General features: G+C 45.6%; 1 protein-coding gene across 14 annotated transcripts in view; it reads left to right on the plus strand.

Moving 5' to 3' along the window:
- LOC111069365 (voltage-dependent T-type calcium channel subunit alpha-1G) overlaps positions 1 to 19605 on the plus strand; it is an 86882-nt gene that overhangs the window by 57956 nt on the left and 9321 nt on the right. For 7 of the 14 annotated variants that reach the window (XM_041594545.1, XM_041594552.1, XM_041594547.1 and 4 more), the window contains 10 exons: positions 778 to 899; positions 1262 to 1416; positions 2920 to 3012; positions 4853 to 5094; positions 7098 to 7689; positions 8014 to 8037; positions 9088 to 9501; positions 9576 to 10612; positions 10691 to 10900; positions 16863 to 17028. In XM_041594545.1, coding sequence (XP_041450479.1) covers positions 778 to 899; positions 1262 to 1416; positions 2920 to 3012; positions 4853 to 5094; positions 7098 to 7689; positions 8014 to 8037; positions 9088 to 9501; positions 9576 to 10612; positions 10691 to 10900; positions 16863 to 17028 — 3055 coding nt within the window. Of the gene's footprint in view, positions 1 to 777; positions 900 to 1261; positions 1417 to 2919; positions 3013 to 4852; positions 5095 to 7097; positions 7690 to 8013; positions 8038 to 9087; positions 9502 to 9575; positions 10613 to 10690; positions 10901 to 14502; positions 14618 to 16172; positions 16216 to 16862; positions 17029 to 19605 lie in introns of those variants that run through there. The other 7 variants (XM_041594548.1, XM_041594550.1, XM_041594551.1 and 4 more) reach the window with 7 other exon arrangements.

Raw genomic sequence — 19605 nt, forward strand, 5'->3', positions numbered from 1 at the left:
GCTCTTCCACTAACTCTCTGTCTATCGCTCTCTAGCTCGCCTTGAGTGTGCGGCTGAACTATAATTATCTGCCTCTATCGCTCTATCGCTTAGCTTGACGAAAGCTGTCTCTCTCTTTCTGTCTCACCTTGCCACATGCTCTTTATCGCTCTGTCGCTCTATCGCTAGCTCTCACTCGCTATCACTCGCTACTCGCTACTCGCTGTCTCTAACTTTTGCATTGGTCAGCCGTCTCTCACACACTCTCTGTCTCACTCTCACTGTCACTCTCACTGTCGCTGTCACGCTGTTCTTTTGTTTTTGCCTCACCCATTGGCCGTCTCTGTCACTCTAATTAGTTGAATGTTCTCGTGTAGCTGCGTGTAGCACGCGTGAGCAGATCAAGCCATGGAATAAATTAAGCACAAATTCTCTCTTCTGCAGAATTCCAAATTAATCGATTTATCGATCATTAATCGCTCTTTTTTTCCACATCTCGATGTATATGTTTACGATACGCATAAACATATCGACTAAACTGACTTGAATTTGATATGAACCACGATTATTAATTGTACTTTTTGTGCTCTCTCTTTCTCTCTCTCTCTCTTTATCTCTCTCTCTTTCTCTCTCTCTTTTTCTCTGTATTTCTCTCTCTCTCTTTCTCTCTCTCGTTGTCTATTTCTCTGGTGTGATCTTCTCTTTCGAACACTTTGTTTCTGTGTGTGCTGGATGTTTCGATTTCATTTAACAAATCGCATCACATGAATCGCATTTTGTCTCTACCCACATGTGCAGCCTGTCGCAGTACTACGAGTTCTCCAAGGATCAGGACTACATCTGCTCCACGCCCACCGACTCGGGCATGCATCTGTGCGGCAACTTCCCCCCCTACCGCAGCGGCTCACTGGTCTGCAATGGTAAGTGGTGTCCGGTGTCCGGTGTCCCGTGTCCCGAGTCCCGAGTCTGTAATCCCTACTCTTCCTCCTCCTCCTGCTCCGCCTCAATTACATTAACTTTAAAGCTAAATGAAGTGCAAATTGCGCTGTAATCAAATTTGATGGCGTTTTTAATTGCTCTCCCTCGAGGTTAATGATGAGCTTAAATTGAGCATCAGCTGGGGGGAGGAGTGGAACCGGAACCGGAACCACCCCACCAACCAGTAGCACAAACAGAAACAGCAGCAAAAGCAATCACAATCACAATTTCGTACAACGATACTGACACCTCCTACCACTCGTATTCCTCCCATTCCCATCGCTTATTCCCTTTCCTTTCGCAGAGGAGGCCAAGCTGTTCGACTTCAATGAGCCGACGAACACCTCGTGCGTCAACTGGAACCAGTACTACACAACGTGCAAGCAGACCGGCGAGAATCCCTTTCAGGGCACCATTTCGTTTGACAACATTGGCATGGCCTGGGTGGCCATATTCCTGGTAAGTGCAGCTACTGCTGGATTCCTTTTCTTTCTCATACTCATTCTCATACTCTCGTGCTATCAAAGTGTAATTAAATGCGGGCTTACTGCGCTTGAGAGGCTCGAAAACAGTGTTGGCAATGGCTAAACAGTCCCAGATCCAAGTCAGTGCTGGGAACGAACGCGTATCTTTGGCCCAACAAGTGCCTAACAATCGCAAACATTATCCACATGATAACTCGTGCTATTTATTGCCCACATCACAGCACACCACACCACACCACAGTTGGTTTCGTTTCATTTCGTTGAATTTCAGAGGGAAAATGTAGACTCCTCTCGCTCTCTTCTTGCCGACCATCCGATTTCCAATTAGTGTTCAACTTTGTTCAACAAATACGAGTGGCAACAAGCGGAGGAGCGAGCAAAACGAGCAGCCATGTTGCATGTTAATTCGGTGTCAACTCAGCTGTGGTGGCAACGCTTTCAGTGAGCCAATAGAACAAAGCAGGGACAGGGACCTCGACATCGACCTCGACATCGACCTCGACCTCGCTGCTGTATTCATAGCAGCGCATCATTTTGAGGGAGCGAAAAGTTTGCCAAGCGGGCACAGGGAAGGGGCGCGGAAAGTGATAGGTTCGCGTTAGTTATACTCGCAAGTGATAGCCCACAGAATTGGATCAGTTTCCCCCTAGCTAATGAGGGGCCCTCACGTTTCAGGCATTAATTGATATGCCAATTAGAGAGGGCGCATGACGCACACCGCACACCGCACCCCGCACACCACACACCGCGAGCGAGTCAGTCCATTGATATGCAGGTCAAACGATGTAATTAATTCCAAATCAAGTGCACATTAAGCCATGAAGCTAGGAAGCTGCCAACTGAGGTGCCTGGCGGAAGCTGAGCGGAGTGGTGCTCGGATTGCATGGGGCATATTTCATTCTGTTACGGGTTAAGCTCCCCCCTCCCACTGATTGGCTCGTACGTTGGAGTTGGGAGTTGGATTTGGTAGCCAAAAGAAAGGAGGGGACTTAACATCAGGGTACTTGACTGTACTCTTCAGAGGGATGAGAGCCAAGGATAGGCTTTGTTTTAGTTAGCTGAAGCTTTCAACAGGTAATCTGTCTGCCATACCGCATGCCCCTAGCCCCATGCCCCATGCCCCCATTCGACACGATCCCAGCCGCTGCTGAGCACGAATATCGCAGCACATTACGCATACGTGACGTGGTGCAGAAGGCCGAAAGGCAAATCCTAATTGCTCCGCCCACGCCTGACCACGCCCGGACCATGGCACGCTGTGGCAGGGGCAGGGGCTGGGGCTGGGGCAGCGGCAGGGGCGAGAACAATAAAAGGCCAAAGCTAAAGCTAAACGCTTGCCTCCATATGCGCCCGTACATTTAACCTCCATTTGATATCAAGGCATACAAGTGTGTCTATGCATGTGTATTGTATCCCTGTATCCCTGTACCCCTGTGTGTGTGTGCTAATTATGGTGAAATATTTGTTGGATTTGCAGGTCATCTCGCTGGAGGGCTGGACGGACATAATGTATTACGTGCAGGATGCGCACAGCTTTTGGGATTGGATCTACTTTGTACTGCTGATTGTGGTGAGTGAGTGCTATACACGGTGCGGGTGCGGGGTGCGGGCCCGGCCCCAAAATTTGATCACGAGCTCAATGAATATTCAATGGATGGTTGGGCAGGGCTTGGAGCGACCTGCACATTCAGCTGGCCGGACTAATTGAGCTGAAGCTGAAGCTGATTCCGAAGCTGCAGCTGCAGCGATGACGGGCTGGTGCATGGGGAGAGGTGCAGCAATTCCGATTACTGCATCCAAAAGTATTCTAAAGCAATTTGCCAATGTAAATAAGTAAATTACTTTTCAACTACAGCCAAAAATATATACACACACACACACAGACAGACCGACAGACAGGCCGACAGACAGCCCCCAAAAGTTTGTCTACACAGGCAAAAAAAAAAAAAAAAAAAAAAAATGAAAATCCATTGCCAAACAATAGCTAAAAAATAGGGGGTAATATTTACCATCGCCAGGAAGTGCGATTAAATATAATATGGATCAGGAACTGTCTGTGCTGCTATGGGAACGATCGAAGAGATTGGAGGCATCCAGTTCGAAATTGATTTCAATTTCTTCGAGTGTACGAGTGTACGTTGAAGGCTTTGAAATTCATGATGCTGTTGCACTGTCGACCAGCATCTGGCAACATGTTGCAATGCAGACAGGCAGAGAGAGCTGTAGAGCCTCTCCGCTCTCCATTGTCCACTGTCCACTGTCCCCTGTCCGGGTGCAGGGGGGGGGCACACTTTGGTCGGACGGACTTCGAGTGGACTCCAGTCTGTTGTTGTGTCATTTGCATGGCAGTATTCGTGCTCAGGTGTCCTTGGACCAATTAAAAGCCTTTAAGTGCATACAAACAGAGCTACAATTGCAGATGGATGCACAGAGACGGACACAGAAACAGAAACAGATACAGATACAGCTACAGTTGGAGCAGTTGCAGCAGTTGCAGCAGTTGCAGGCATATACTGAGAGATACGCATGAGGAAAATTTCATTATTTATGTTTGAAGTTTGCACAGTTTCCCTCCTCCATCCCAGGCACCATGCCTGTTTTCTTTCCCTCTGATGATGATTTTTCTCATCCCGGCTACAACTTTTGGCATGCAAATAGTTTTCCTGCAGTCTGCATTACACGCTCTCCTCTCTCTCTCTCTCTCTCTCTCTCCATTCCTTGACATATGTTTCCAATTTAAAGTTGTCCCGAAACTCGGTGTGCTCTGCCTTTAAAGTGGGACCAGTTGGAAGCTGTCTTTATGGAGAAAGTACTCAGGCACAGACCACAAAACTAATTCAATCAATTGGCATTCGATGGCTTCCAAAGTATGCATTGGCGAACCCTCGACAGGACTGGGGATGAGTCCGAGCATTAGGCTGCAATCTGGCAGCAGATAGCCGCTAATTGAATTTAAGTGGATGGATTAAAATGCTTCCTGCGAAGGCCAGCCAGCAGCAACGAAAACCAAACCTACACAAAACCAACCAAGTCAGTGTAAAAGTAAAAGTAAAAGTTTCAGTTCGCATTTGTCGCCCCGCCAGAAACGAGAATGAAAACGAAAACGAAAACTTTTTAACGGAAATGCGAAAAGTTTTTGCGGGAACTGCTGAGCTGAGCTGAGCAGAGTCCTGAGCCTCACCTGCCGTTGGGTACCAGCCTGGACTGGCCCCCCCTTCAGTCCTGGGCGTGCTTACATTTACCTCCACGTAGCACTGCCACAGGGCGAAATGGATGGATATTTGATGCTAATACGCGGATAATATTCGGACATTTTGAGCATTGATTTTTAAGGGGGGGTTTACGCTGGGATAACTCCTGGCTTACGAGGGGATAATCGTTAATGCATTGTGTACTATTTTGTATTGCAGATCGGGTCGTTCTTTATGATCAACCTATGCCTGGTCGTCATCGCCACCCAGTTCTCGGAGACGAAGAAGCGCGAGATGGAGCGCATGCGACAGGAACGGGCCCGGTACACGTCCACATCGACGCTGGCGAGCAGCACAAACAACTCGGAGCCGGCCACATGCTACGCGGAGATAGTCAAATACATCGCCCATCTGTGGCGGCGCTTCAAGAGACGAATGTTAAAGAAGTACAGATTATATAAGTATGCTGCTTGTACCTTTTGATTTGATTCAATTACGATTTTCATTTGTTATTTCCGTTTCCGATATGAGTTCTCTCTCTCTGTCTATGTCTATGTCTCTCCCCTGACTCTCTCTCTCTCTCTCTCCTCTCCACTCTCGGAGTCTCCACCAAAAAGTTCTCTTTCACGAAAAGCAAAGCAAAGCAAAGCAAAGAAAAGCAAAGCAAAGCTCTAGGCTTTAGTCACTTGAAAACTGATTGATTACTAACCTAACCCATTAAAGCGAGTAATTAGCGCACTCAACTCTCAGCCAGAGCCAGAGCCAGAGCCCACCCCCCTACTGAGACTCTCTGACGGGGGGAGGGAGGCGAAAATGGATTTTCTCGATGTATTTCCTCGATGCCAGCCCCAACCTCAGGCGATTCTCTCGCACACACACTCTCACTCACTTCAAAGAGATGATTGACGAAGCCCCTGGGTTTAATTCGGGGTTTTCAGTTGCCCCTATTCAATGCCATATTAAATGGTGTTCCTTGGTTCCTTGCCTTATGTTCGCCGTTCCTCTTTTTCATGCGTTCCGTTCCGTTCTGTTCTGTTTATCCGTTCCATATATACTTTTCCGTTTATTTATTAACCATTTCAATACCATTCACTGCATTCCCCATAGCTACGTTAGGGGTTATGTTTCGTTTTCCCCGTTTACCCGTTCCATTTCGTTCCATTCCTCTGCTGCTTCGTTTGATTCCTTCGTTCCATGGTTCCATGCACCATTCATTTAGCCCTTTGCAGGCACATTCACTCCCACTTCCACTTCTCCTCTCCATGCCATTCCATTCCACTTCACCGTTCCATTCCGTTTTAGTTTCCGCTCTGGGGTTTTACCTTCGCGGCGCTTATTCCTTCTTATTTCGATGTTGATTTATGAAAAATTCATTTCAACGTATCCCTGGCATCCCTTCCCATTTGCATAGACATTTCCCCTGCATCTAGTTTGGTTTGGTTTTCCATTTTCATTTTCATTTTGTGCAGTTGTCAGCCGCGTTTTTTTTTCTCCGGGCTTCTTGCATTTTTTATGACTTTTCGTTTTTTCAATTATTATTTTTGGACGTGCATCCGTGTGTCGCTCCGCTTATATAGCACAACAAAAGAGTGCGAGTAGAGCACTGGGAATGCGTAGATTAGCAGCGCGAATAGTCGAGGGCTCGCCCATAGATGGGCGGGGGAGCGTAGCGGCTAGACTAGACTCGCTCTCTCTCTCTCCCTCTCGCTCTCTCTCTCCTTTGAGATGTGCATCTAAAGCAACCCAACATGCATACATTGGCGCCAGGGGGTATAGAAGGTCCCCTGGGATGCTTACATATTGTTGATCTCGTAGATTAACCCAACCAATCCACCAGCTCAGCTCGATATATGCCGCACAGTGATGCAGCACACACACACACACACACACACACACAGACCCCCGTTCCATGTTGAATGCCGTGATGCAACACTGATTCCACAGCTGGAACTCATGTTAATTTGGATCATTTGCATTTTTGTACCGCTGTTGTCCTTAGTTCATTCATTTGATTGAATTATGTAATTGCCATTGTTGTCTGTCTAATTGCTAAGCACACACACACACACACACACACACGCACACACCTGAAGCCACACTACAGCACAGAGACACAGAGACACAGATACACAGCAGCTCCACAGATCCAACTTGGGTCTAATGAGAGTGCACGTACAATCCACCCAGCAACCCCGCACGTGCAACAGCCCCATCGGTTGACCCTGCCCCCAAAGTACAACCCCAGTACCCCCCCAGCCCCCAGCCCACCCCACAGAGAACACGATGTTTTGTGTACAGACATATGTGTGAATTACGCGAATTGCCAGCCAACTTGTTACTAATCAAATTTGGTTTTCCACACCACCCCACACCACCACCACCACCACCCCCCCACGAAACACCACCCCACCAAACAACACAACCACCACCTGACCTGACCTGACCTGACCTGGCCACAATACAGGTACCAGCGGCAGCAGCGCAAGGAGGGACTGCTGCCCAATGCCGACAATCTGACCTTCTCGCCGTCACGCATCAAGTGCCACCATCCCAAGTGCCCCAAGTACAGTAATCGCAAGCATCCGTCCGGCATTCAGGATCAGATGATTACCGTCATGGTGCCGCTCAACTCAAACTCGAATTCCAACAACAACAACAACAACACCAACAATCACAATGGCAGCAGCACCAACACGATGGCCAACACCAATGCGAATGCCAGCAACAATGTGCCCAGCTGCACCACAGTGGCATTGGTGAACGGTATAAATGGCAGCACGGCCAGTGTGACCATGTCGACAGCGCAGCATCAACAGGCCGCTCAGCAGCAGCAACAGCAGCAGCAGCAACAGCAGCAGCAGCACTCATCCTCCGACAAAACCGAACAGTCTCTGGGCGAGGCAGCGGCGGCCTGTGGCCTCGGCGGCGGAATGGTCATGCCACGCAGCTCCTCGATGAAAAAGTCCTCACAGCTGAAGCCCGAGGGCAGTGCCGGCGAGCAGAAGACAATTCTGCTGAAGTTCCCACAGCAGATCATGGACTCGGAGCAGCTGATTGTGAGTATCTGTCAATCGATCATCGATCACATCAGTCCATCAGTCCATTCACACACCATACACACCACACACGCTCTGGTCCACCGGGCCACAGAATCCATTCGAACGGAAAACAGCAAACTGCAAACAGCAACAGATAAAGCCACAGAACAGAATATATTTGTATCTCGCAAAATTGCCACACAAAAACAGACGAAGCTGACAAACCAACCGATTTATCCACAAATGGAATGCCGTCAACAACAAAAACAAAAAACAAAAAACAGAAAAATGATAATAATAAAATTCTTTCATATTTGTTATAAACATTTGCCAATCTCGTAGCTGCAGTTGGGAAATTTAGGCAAGGTACTAACTAACTAACACACTCAAAAAACGTTCAATTAAATAAAACAAAATAAAAATATGTACACCAGAGGGTTTTTCGGACACACCGAATCCTGGCGGCCCTTGCCATTGCAATTTGTTTTACCATTGGCAAGGGCATTCAGTCGCTGCACTAAAGAAAACATACAGCAAAAAAAAAAAAAACATAAAAATAAGTGCGGAAAAGCGTTTGCAAAAACATATCCCGTACAAATTGGAGCTATAAGCGAATGCCCGCATTTGTTTGCATATTAAAAATACAGTTGAAATCGTTATCACGTTTTTTTTTTTGTCGATTGTGTATGTAAATATGTACGCGTATAAGTGCATTTAAATTTATGAATACACAGGTACCTTTGTATATAGAGCGTTGATTGCCCCATTGAGTTGCTGAATCTGAATCTATTGCCCATTGTCCTGCCATTGTCCCCACATTTTCTCGCTTGAATGCCAATTAATTATTTATCTCATTTCGTTTCTATTTGAATATGTGAAATTGATACAATTTTAATGACTCGCAATAGCAGAGGCGAAGGCATTTTTCCATTATATTACGGTTCCCCATAAATGTACTCACAATGGGGGTAAATTGATCCAATAAAAGTATTCAAACGGACTGCTTTCCATTCGTAAAGAAAAAGAGCGCAGATTATGCTGCAAGCAGTTCAACTACCTAACCTTCATTTCCGTTATCAAGCAGGAGTCAAGCAGCGCAGTCTTTCGTTTAGACCTGCTGGAAGGCTATGCCTGGGCTTTGGGCGTTCGTTTTCATTTCAACCTTCCAATAGTCGCTGACAAAAGTCTCCTCCCCATCCAGCAAAGCAACTCACAGCAACTTTCCCATGTCCTTTTGTGTGTCCTGCACAGTGTAAGCCCTACCCAGTAGCTTTTGCATTGTCCTCAGCATTTCTCAGAGCCGAACGAACACTGACCCACCCCCCTCCGCCGTGTAGAGACTCCGCTTCCCTGCCATTATCATAGCCATGAGTGAGAGATCTGGCATTTCTAATTCTCGCATACTCTTGAATACAGAGCCACCCGTGCACCTCGGGATTCCTCAGTCCGCCCACTTCGGCCAGCCGGCGTCCGTCGGTGATGTTCAACGAGTACGTGCTGCTGCACACGCCTCCCGCCCTCAGCGCGGAGCAGCCTGCCCTGACACCGGGCAGCGCCACCGCCCCCCCAGCGGCAACAACCATTGCCACTGTTGCCACAGTGGCGGGAACAGCAGCAGCTGCGGCGGCGGCAGCAGCGTCAGCGGCAGCGACATCAGCAGCAGCATCGACATCGGCGGCAGGTTCCGGTGGCAGCAACAGCCACAGCCACAGCAACCACAGTGGTGGCAGTGGCAGTGGTGGTGGTGGTGGTGCGACGGTCCCAGAGAAAAGCACCACCATATTCTCCACGGAGAAGATGACCCAGGTCGGCGATGGCAGCATCTGGCAGGTGAGTGATTGAGCAGATCCAGCATGATTGAGGTTCCGCAAGACTCCGTAACACTCTCCGCTGTTTCCGAGCAGGTGAACCTGCCGCAGACCATCGACACCATCGCCAATCCATATGCAGATTGCTCCGAGCTGGGTATACACGATGCGATGACTTGTCAAGAGCTGTTAGCATTCTCTGTGGCCTTTTCAGCGGCCCTGCCGACGGGACAGAGCACGCTCGAGTCCTTTTACACGTCGCTGGCCCGCTGCGATCCACACACCGCTGAGGCGCTTAAGGCCCAGCACAAGCGGCCACCGACGACGACCACCACGAACACGGGACAAGGACAAGGACAGGCCCAGGCCCAGGCCCAGTCCCAGTTAGTCTCTGTCCAGTCACCGGGACATTTCCAGCCATCGCCGGATCAGGCGACGGGTGGAACTGGCGATGCCTTCGAGCTGAGCGGCGCGCCCAGCACTGTGGTCGCCGTCTCAGGGGCTGTGGGACCTGGGGAGTCGCAGGCAGCAGCCACCCACCATCGCCAGCGGCGAGAACATCACTCGCATCCCCACCAGCATCAGCACCAGCATCAGCATCAGCACCAGCATCACCACAATAATAACAACAACAGCCACAGCAGGAACAACAATGGACACAGATCACGAGGCCACACATCCCACGGGCAGGGACATGGGCGCGATCATGGCGATCATGGTGGTCCCACGGGCAACTACATGGAGGACTACGCCTGCTGCTACGACCTGTACCAGAACGCCCTCTCGCCGCTGGAGGAGCGACACCATCAGCGATCGCCGGCGATGCGCGGCCTGATCGCCTCCTACCGCTGCCTGTCGCGCATCTGCAGCTACGTCCGGCGCTACATCAGGCGCCTGGTGGAGCACAAGTACTTCCAGCAGGGCATCCTGCTGGCCATACTGATCAACACGCTCTCCATGGGCATCGAGTACCACAACCAGCCGCCGGAGCTCACGGCCATCGTGGAGACCAGCAACATTGTCTTCTCCGGCATCTTTGCCGTCGAGATGCTGCTCAAGGTGGTGGCCGAGGGGCCCTTCCGCTACATAGCCAATGGATTCAATGTCTTTGACGGCATAATTGTCATACTCAGGTGAGCGAGTTGTTTCCCAGCGATTCGTTGCCTTCTCGTTCTCGTTACACTTAATATTGCTGCATTGCTCTCCATCAGCGCCATTGAGATATGCCAACAGTTTTTGGGCAACGGCACGGGGGGCGGTGGCTCCGGTTTGTCGGTTCTGCGCACATTCCGGCTGCTCCGCATCCTCAAGCTCGTCCGCTTCATGCCGAATCTGCGGCGGCAGCTGTTCGTCATGCTGCGCACCATGGACAACGTGGCCGTCTTCTTCTCCCTGCTGGTACTGTTTATATTCATCTTCAGGTGAGTTCGAAAGTGCCCTCAAAAGCCAGTCCAACAACCAACAACACGATGAAACTAACACAAAGAAGGAAATCAAAATCAAAAAAAGAAAATTAATACACACACACACGCGCACACAAATATCTAACCAATACTAACACACACATACATACATACATACATACATACATATAGTATAAACACACACATACAATACACGAAGAAGGCGGAGATAACAAAAGATAATGAAGTAACGAAAAGAAAGAAAATCCAATCAGAGTTAATCAACGACTAATCGATAGCCGATTAAACGGCTATCGAACGCGAAAAAACCCCCCCAAAAACAAAAACGATCCCCAAAAATTAAGAAGAAAGAAAGTAAATCCAAACAAGTCCCAGCCAAAATAAAAATAAGAATGGAATCGACAAGTACGAAATATACCGTACCCGACATTACCACCACCCGATATTACCCACAAGCAGTTCAAGTTTGTTAGCCCATTCATAGCAAGGCGGCTACCGTCGACCGTTTACCGTCTAACAGTTCTTAGAGCATAGCTGCTTACCATACAGTTCAATCGATCCACCCACGAGCCCATGAAGCACCCACTCAACTCAACCCATGAACCGAACCACTCATATCCTGTCCCTCCCACCCTCCATATTGAAGTACAGTCTCGTCCCTCACCATCTACACATCGAATGCATATCTGCCACAGTCAAACGTGGGAGATTTGGCTAATTTCTTCATGCAATTCCCAAAACACACACACCCTCCTTCTCTCTCTCCCCCTCTCTCATTTAACCACACACCCCCCACCTATGTATTAGCCACCCTCACCCAACCCGTCGAAATTGTGCTCTGGTACTCGTAATTAAATTACTCGTAACTGTACTCGTTAATATTGTACTACTCGTATGCTTTGACACGATCATTCTACCTATTTGTACCCAAGTACCGCTGCGTACCACTTGAGTAATACCTACATATGTATTTGAGTAAAGATTTGCCTAAATGTCTCTCTATCCCTCTCTCTCTCGCTCTCTCTCTCTCCAATCGATCTCCCAATTAAACACAAACACATTTAAGCTCTCTCTCGCTCTCTCTCTCTCTCTCTATTACACTCTCTGTCTCTTTGTCTCTCTCGCTCTCTCTCTCAGTAACATATTTGAAACGTAATGAAGAAACGTAGTTAGCGTTACGATTTTGGTAACTTTGTAAGCAATCGATTCTCTCGTACAAGCAAGAACTGTACCACCCCCTCCCCCCACCCGTATCACTTGCTTTTGATCTCTTTCCCCACTCCACACATTCATTCCTCTCTCTCTCTCTCTCTGCTGTAAGTTGTCGTACACTTTGACTTCTCGCTCGCTCACTTGCATTACTCTCTCTCTCTCTCTCTCTTTCACACCCACACACGATCGAGTGGATTTATTCATTCTCTCTCTCTCACTCTCTCTCTGTCTATATACAACTGTCTCACTTGATGCACCATCAGTATGATGGCTCCGCGTACAATTTAAATTCTTTTACAGCTTATAGTCAAGGATATTCGTACTCGCTTAGTCCCCCCGTTTCAAATTCCAAAATCACTCACTACTTCTGCCACTCTTACACTCCAATTCAATTTCTGCTCAAAATTCATTTCGTTTACTTGAGTTTCCACACCGATACACCGACAACAAGAACACCAACAGACACAGTAACTATCTCAATGAATAAAGACACACACAAACAAATTAGTTAGCCAGTTAGTTAGCCAAAAATAAGCTTTATTCCAATTCAAATTAACTAAATGTGTGTTTTAGCTTCTTAGCGTTAACCAACACTGAAACACACACACACCACACCCCACACAACCACAGCCACACTCAGAGAGACACTGGAACGTTGGCTTGCGAGCAACTTGAGCTTTACACGCAGAGACACGCACAGACGCGAAGAGACACGCAGAGACACGAACAGACACGCAGACACACCACAAGAACAATAGCCACACTCAGAGAGACACTAGAACTTTTGCTTGCGAGCAACTTGAGCTTTAAGTGCAGAGCCATGCAAAGACACGCACGCAGATCGTACACACAACACACACCACACAGCCACAGCCACACTCAGGGAGACACTGGAACTTTGGCTTGCGAGCAACTTGAGCTTTTCACACAGAGCCACGCACAAACACGCAGAGACACGAACAGACACGCAGAGACATGCACAGACACGCCGTTGCAGTTTTGATATTACTCGTACTCGATATATACTCGCCCTCTCTCTTTCTATGACTCTCTCTCTCTCTCTCTATCGCTATAATATATATGATTACTCGTAATTGATAATACTCGTACTCGTATAACTATGGTATTGTATCAATTTCACACACAATAGAACACAATACAACACACGTACCCCACACGTACACATACAGTACAAGATAATTAGCTTGTCTAGTTGCTAAAGTAAAAGTAATCGAGTTTGTGTAGTTAGAATAGCAAAACAGCTGCAACACATGCAACATGCAACACATACATACTACGAGACATACAATAAGTCACTCTCCAGATACACATACCACTCGTATCTGCCGCTACATACTACTACTACTACTACTACTCGTACATATCGTGTACCGAATGCCACCGATTAAAGAAATTAATGAAAATGCCATGCCGTATTTGAAGCCAGCGTCGATAGCTGTACGAGACGACTGAAACCAAAGCCGATAAACCAACCAACTCGATAAACGACCCTTGATTAAACTCGAATGAGAAACCTAAACCTAAACCGCAAAACAGACCACAAACCAAACCAAACCAAGCCAAACCAAAAATCTGAATGAATAACCCCACCAAACCAAACCAAACCAAACCAAACCAAACCAAACCCCATGTCACCATCCGTCACCCACCCTCCACAGGCTATAGCTTCTCCACTTCTCTCTCTCTCTCTCTCTCTCTCTCTCTCTCAGCTTGGGATTGAACTGAATCTTTGTTTCGTTATACATACTTCTGTTGTAGTCCGATTGCAGTCGTGTGGCTCAGCTTTGATCCTCGGAAAGGAAAGGCCCCTCCCTCTCTCTATATGACACTCTCTTTCCCTCCCGCTCTCACTCTGTCTGTCTCTCTCTGTCTCTCTCTTTGAGTGTTTTCTTTTGTTTGCCGCTCGTCGCTCACTCAACAGCCACACAAACACTCTCTCTTGCTCCTTCTCTCTCTCTCTCTCTCTCTGTCTGTCTTTTTCTCTCACACTCTCTCTCACTCTGTCTCTTTCTCTCTTAACTCTCTCTCTCTCTCTATTTCTATATTTTGTCTCTCTCTCTCTCTCTTCGTCACACTCCACACAATTAAATAAAAAAAAAAAACAAAACAAAAAACTAACTAAAATCCAAAACCAAAACAAAATAATAATCGAATAAACTGAAAACCGAAACTAAAATAAACTTAATTGTATGCTAAACACCAACCCCAAAAAACCACACAAAAATATATAAGAATATATGCTATAATGATAATCGAAAAAAACAAACAACAACAAAAAACCCAACAACAACAATAAAATATATATACATATATATATATATATATATATCATATTATATATCAACAAAAACAAACCATCACTTTAGTATACTCGGCATGAATCTGTTCGGATGTAAATTCTGCGAGAAAGTTAACGGAGAGATGATTTGCGATCGTAAGAATTTCGACAGCCTGCTCTGGGCGCTCGTCACAGTGTTCCAGGTAGACCCATTGATATCAGCCTTATACCATATATAAACCTATAAATATATATATATCTATACTACTACTACTACTACTACTACTACTACTCCTAATGTTACGCCATAATCTGCTACTACTGATATGATTACGATTAACTGTTCATGAAACTGAAAAAGAAATGCTAAACTCTAAAAACCAAAGCGAAAGAAAATGATTTACGGAAAAGAAAGAGCATTTTGTGTTTGTTTCTTTTTACTTTGAATTTCGCTTCAGTTTCAGCGAGTAATTTGTTTTCCGATTCCGTTTCCGTTTCTGTTTCGATTTCATTTACCGTTGCGATAACCATTGATCGTAAAGCATTGTTACCGTTGTGTCTTCCTATCACTCTCTCGCTCTCTCTCTCACTCTCTCTCTCTCGCTTTGTCTTCGTCTGTCTGCTGTGTCCTTCCATGTGTGTGCGAGTGTCCCACACACAGACACACGCACACACAGGGATTTCTGCTTATTATTTTATGATTTATTATCGATACGTCGATTGGCAGAGCGATGTCGATGCCGATGTCGATGTCGATGGCGATTGCTCGCTCACAACACTAATTTGTGGTGTGTACTTGAGTGTAGTATTCAGTTGAACATGCTTTGATATTCAGTTCGTTCGATTACAATACCGATTTCGATTACGATTACCATTTCGATTAAGACTCTTGAGTTGGCATGTCAGTTAAGCGTTACCGTTACGAGTTCAATAGCAAGCAGCGCGCATCCGCATGCAGTTCGGTATCCGTATGAGTATCGGTAGATATACGAGAGCCATCTAACCATAAATATACTTTGTTGCTATGCCATACCATTACATACTATATATGTATATACTCTTTCTATCCGTATATCTATATCTATATCTGTGTATCTATGTGTCTGTATAATTGTACTTTGCACCAGGTAAGCATTACCGTTCGTTCGAGTTCGTTGTTGAGCTTTGCATGGGTTCGGTTAGCTAACCAATCAGCTATTAGAGCTGATAAATGAGTTTGCATCCCAGCATACCAGCATCCAGCCCCACCCCGACTCGACTCGACTCGAACACTTTGCATACTCCGTCGTACACCTCCGAAACACACACACGATTTGTATAACTATCTCTCTGTCTCTCTCGCTCATATGCTATCTCAATATCAATATCTATATCAATATCTTATTTGCCTTGATTGTCACCTTGTCTCTTGTTGTACTCCTCCCACTTTCGTTTGCCTTCTTTGTCACTCACATTTTGCTCTTTGTCTGTATCCTTATCCTATCTCTAAGTATGTATTCTGTATTCGTGCCTACAATATCAATCAATCTATCTATCTATAGTCCTCATCCTATTCTAGTCTCTAAGTTGTATAGAACTCAGCCCCGAACGAATCCCTCTAAAAAGAGAACTCTCCCTCTGTATCTCCCCCTCTCTCTCTCTCTCCCACTCTCTCGATACCACACACACCCCACACACACACACACACACACACACACATGAATTCGCATCGCCCCACTGTAAACTAATAAATGCCCCACTGTAACTGTGATGACACAGACCCATCCACATGCACAGAAGAGTCTCGGGACCCAAAAAAACTGTATGATAGAAAAACTCCAAAACTCTTGGCCATTCCACTCCGCCCCACACCCCCCACTTACACCACATGAATACAAGTGAATACATACATATGTGTATGTATGGGGATGCACTCTGTAAATATAAACAGACATCAGAACCAAGCCATCAGAACAGAAAACAGAAAACAGAACAGAACTCCAGGCCCAATTCCAGATAGAAGACCAAAAGTCGTCTCACACTTAGCAACTCTCTCTCTCTCTCTCTCTCTCTCCTGCTCTTTGTCTCTTGTTTAATACACCTATATACTCGTACTATAATACAATATATACGTACATACCCGAGAACAACACTCAGACCCATGTATAGAAAGGGACCCCCCTTCCCCAGCCCTATAACCATTTATCCGTATATCCGTATATACAAAATACAAACAAAAAAAAAAAATAAATAAAGCAACCAACCGATCCTCTACCACCACCTCTCTCTCTCTCTCTCTATATATCTATGAATCAATTATCATATATACATATAGTATATGCCATGCCTATATATGTATAAATGAATATCGAATAACGAACACACATCTATGACTCTATAAATATACATAAATACATACATATATATACATACATTATATATATATAAAACATATATATAAACCTACAGCATACTCGGCATGTATCTGTTTGGCGGTAAGTTTTGTAAATTTTTGGACGAATCCGGACTCGAGCGCGAGTGTACGTGTCCCGAAATAATCAGCCGGCATCCGCAATGCGAGTGCGATCGCAAACACTTCAACAACATTTTGTGGGCCACTGTCACAGTATTCCAAGTAAGAACAATAAAACAGCAATAAACTTACAGAATCCACCAGCCCCAGCCCCAGACCCCCACCACCACTCCCACTCCCACTCCCACTCCCAACCGCACCCATCCCTTGCCCAACCATACCTATTATTATTCCACTCCCCTCCCCCCCCCTCACCACTGTAAGAAAAATACAACAAACAGTTACAACAAATATCTATCTATCACCTACCTATCAAAATGAGTCTGAAATTCTTGCGATTATATAACCGTATTTAATGAATTTTTACGTATAGCCACGAAAGTTCCCAGTTCCTAGTTTCTCTCTTTCTCTCTCTCTCTCTCTGTCTCTCTCTATGTGTTTCTCTCGTTCTCTATTTGATTTCTTGATTTGTATTGATTTCTGGTGATTCCAAAGCAAAACCAACATATATATTTCCAAACTTCCACTCGCTAGTTACGTTCTTTGAGTTCGTTCTGATCTTTGAGTTCTCTTGTTCAGTTTTGAGTTTATCGATTGAAGTCTGAGTTTCGATTTCGATGCCGATTCCGATGCCCGCAAATGTAGTCACACCACGCCCACAAAACACACATGCAACATGCTCACAAAATAAAATCCTCACCTGGGTAGGACGAAAATCTTCCCATCAGTGTATAATACACCTACTTTATATTGTGTAACTCCCCCATTATCCACATACGAGTGTGTGTGCGCTGCCGCAGTGCCGCTGCACTGCTCTGCTCTGCAGAGGTACAGTCTCGTCTGCAGTCTGCATTTGGCTACAGTTGCAGCAAAGCATCCACGCAGGCGCTCTATCACATAACCTCTTTTCTTTCTCTCTCTCTCTTTTTTCTGTCTGTTCTATCTCTCCCCACACGACACACATATGACATAAGCCAAGCAAACCGTTATCGATAATGCTACCTTTTGTTGCATGCCATGCCCCTTTGGGATGCCTACTCCTTCGCCTCCGCCTCCGGCTTTCGGCTTTGATTTTGTTGTATGCAAAGCTCTCGAATCTGATTCCGATTTATAATCCAATTCAAAGTCAGATCCCTACTGGCGCTCACACACACACATACACATACCTTGTACATACATATTTCATTTCCGTTTCGTTTCGTTCCGTTCCGTTCCATTTGGTTCGTTCGTTCGTTGGTTCGTTAGCTTGTTACAAACGAAATAAAACTTTTTAATTTCTCAATTAGCTGCCCCTCCCCACCACTCCCACAACACCCCAGAATTTCGTTCTCTCTTTCTCTATCTCTCCGTCTTTATCTCTCTCTCTCTCTTTCTGTCTCTATTTCTCTCTCTGTCTCACCTAGTCGAAACATTCAAAAATTGTCGCTAAGCAAAAACCATATAAAAATCGTTATACATATATACCCACATCAATATGTTGAAAGTTGTATTTGTGCAATAACAATGTACAGCCACAAAGTTAAGAAACAAACAAAAAACCAAAAACAGAACATTAAATTAATCTTTTTTATCAACCGCATTCGTATTGTACCATATTGAAAACAAAAAAAAACAAAAAATTAACATTTAAATAGAACAGAAAAGAAAACTTTGGCACGTCGTGTACAGAGCAAAAAAAAAACGGAAAAAACCAAAAAACCAAAAATTTGAATTCTTTGAAAAATTCCTATGCAAGAATTATGTGCGCTTTTTGCCTTTGCCTTTGCCATTGCCTTTTGCTCTTTGTCCTTAGTCCGAGGAGAGCGGCCGCCCATGCTGCTGCTTCTCTTTGAGTTTTGCTATTGAATTGTATTGATTTTGCTTTTGCTTTTGCTTTTCGCTTTTGTGTTTTGGCTTTGCTCTTAGCGTTTTTTGTCTTAGTTTGTTTTTGCGTTGGTTTTTGTGTGCCTTTGTTAAGTTTTTCCTTTTAGTATGCCACACCACGAATTATTGTTTGAAGAACCGCTCTGTGCAGCCTACTTACGAATATGGGCCGCACTGTACCACTGCTGCTGCTACTGTCCAGCCAGAGAAACGAAACGCAACGCAGCGAAATGTAACGGAATGAAATGCGCCAAGTGCGTCGCTGGCACTGCTTGCGCACTCAACTGCTTTTCGCCTTTCAACTGTCCTGCGCTCTCCCTCCCTCTGTCGATCTTTCTCTGACACACTCTGCTTGCTTTTGTTTGCGTGTGCCCGTTGATTGCTGAATTACATATTAATTGATTAGTCCGAATAAAAAATAGATCGAGGGCTGTCCGCAACAGTTCCTATATTAGTGATATTCCTGTAAATGTTTCTGATTGTGTTCAACAAAATAATATTCGTATTCCTCTGCTGAGAGGAGACTTGCTAACGAAACTGGGAATAAAGGTTTTAAAAATATATTATTATACATATGTTAAATGTAAATACGCATACAAAACGTAAGCAAAGAACAGAGTCGAACGGTAGAAGATTCAGTTGAACAGCGGATTAAATCTAGAACTCTTACAGCAATAATTGATTGATCGATTAATCGATTGATCGATTTCACGATTAACGAACGCATAGCAAACAAAAGCTGCGAGATATGCGAGCATACATACATACATATGTAGATACATATGTCTGTACACATGGCTGTGTGTATGGGAAGTA

Source organism: Drosophila obscura, unplaced genomic scaffold (genome assembly GCF_018151105.1).
Source record: "Drosophila obscura isolate BZ-5 IFL unplaced genomic scaffold, ASM1815110v1 contig_29, whole genome shotgun sequence".
Classification (NCBI taxonomy): Eukaryota; Metazoa; Arthropoda; class Insecta; order Diptera; family Drosophilidae; genus Drosophila; species Drosophila obscura.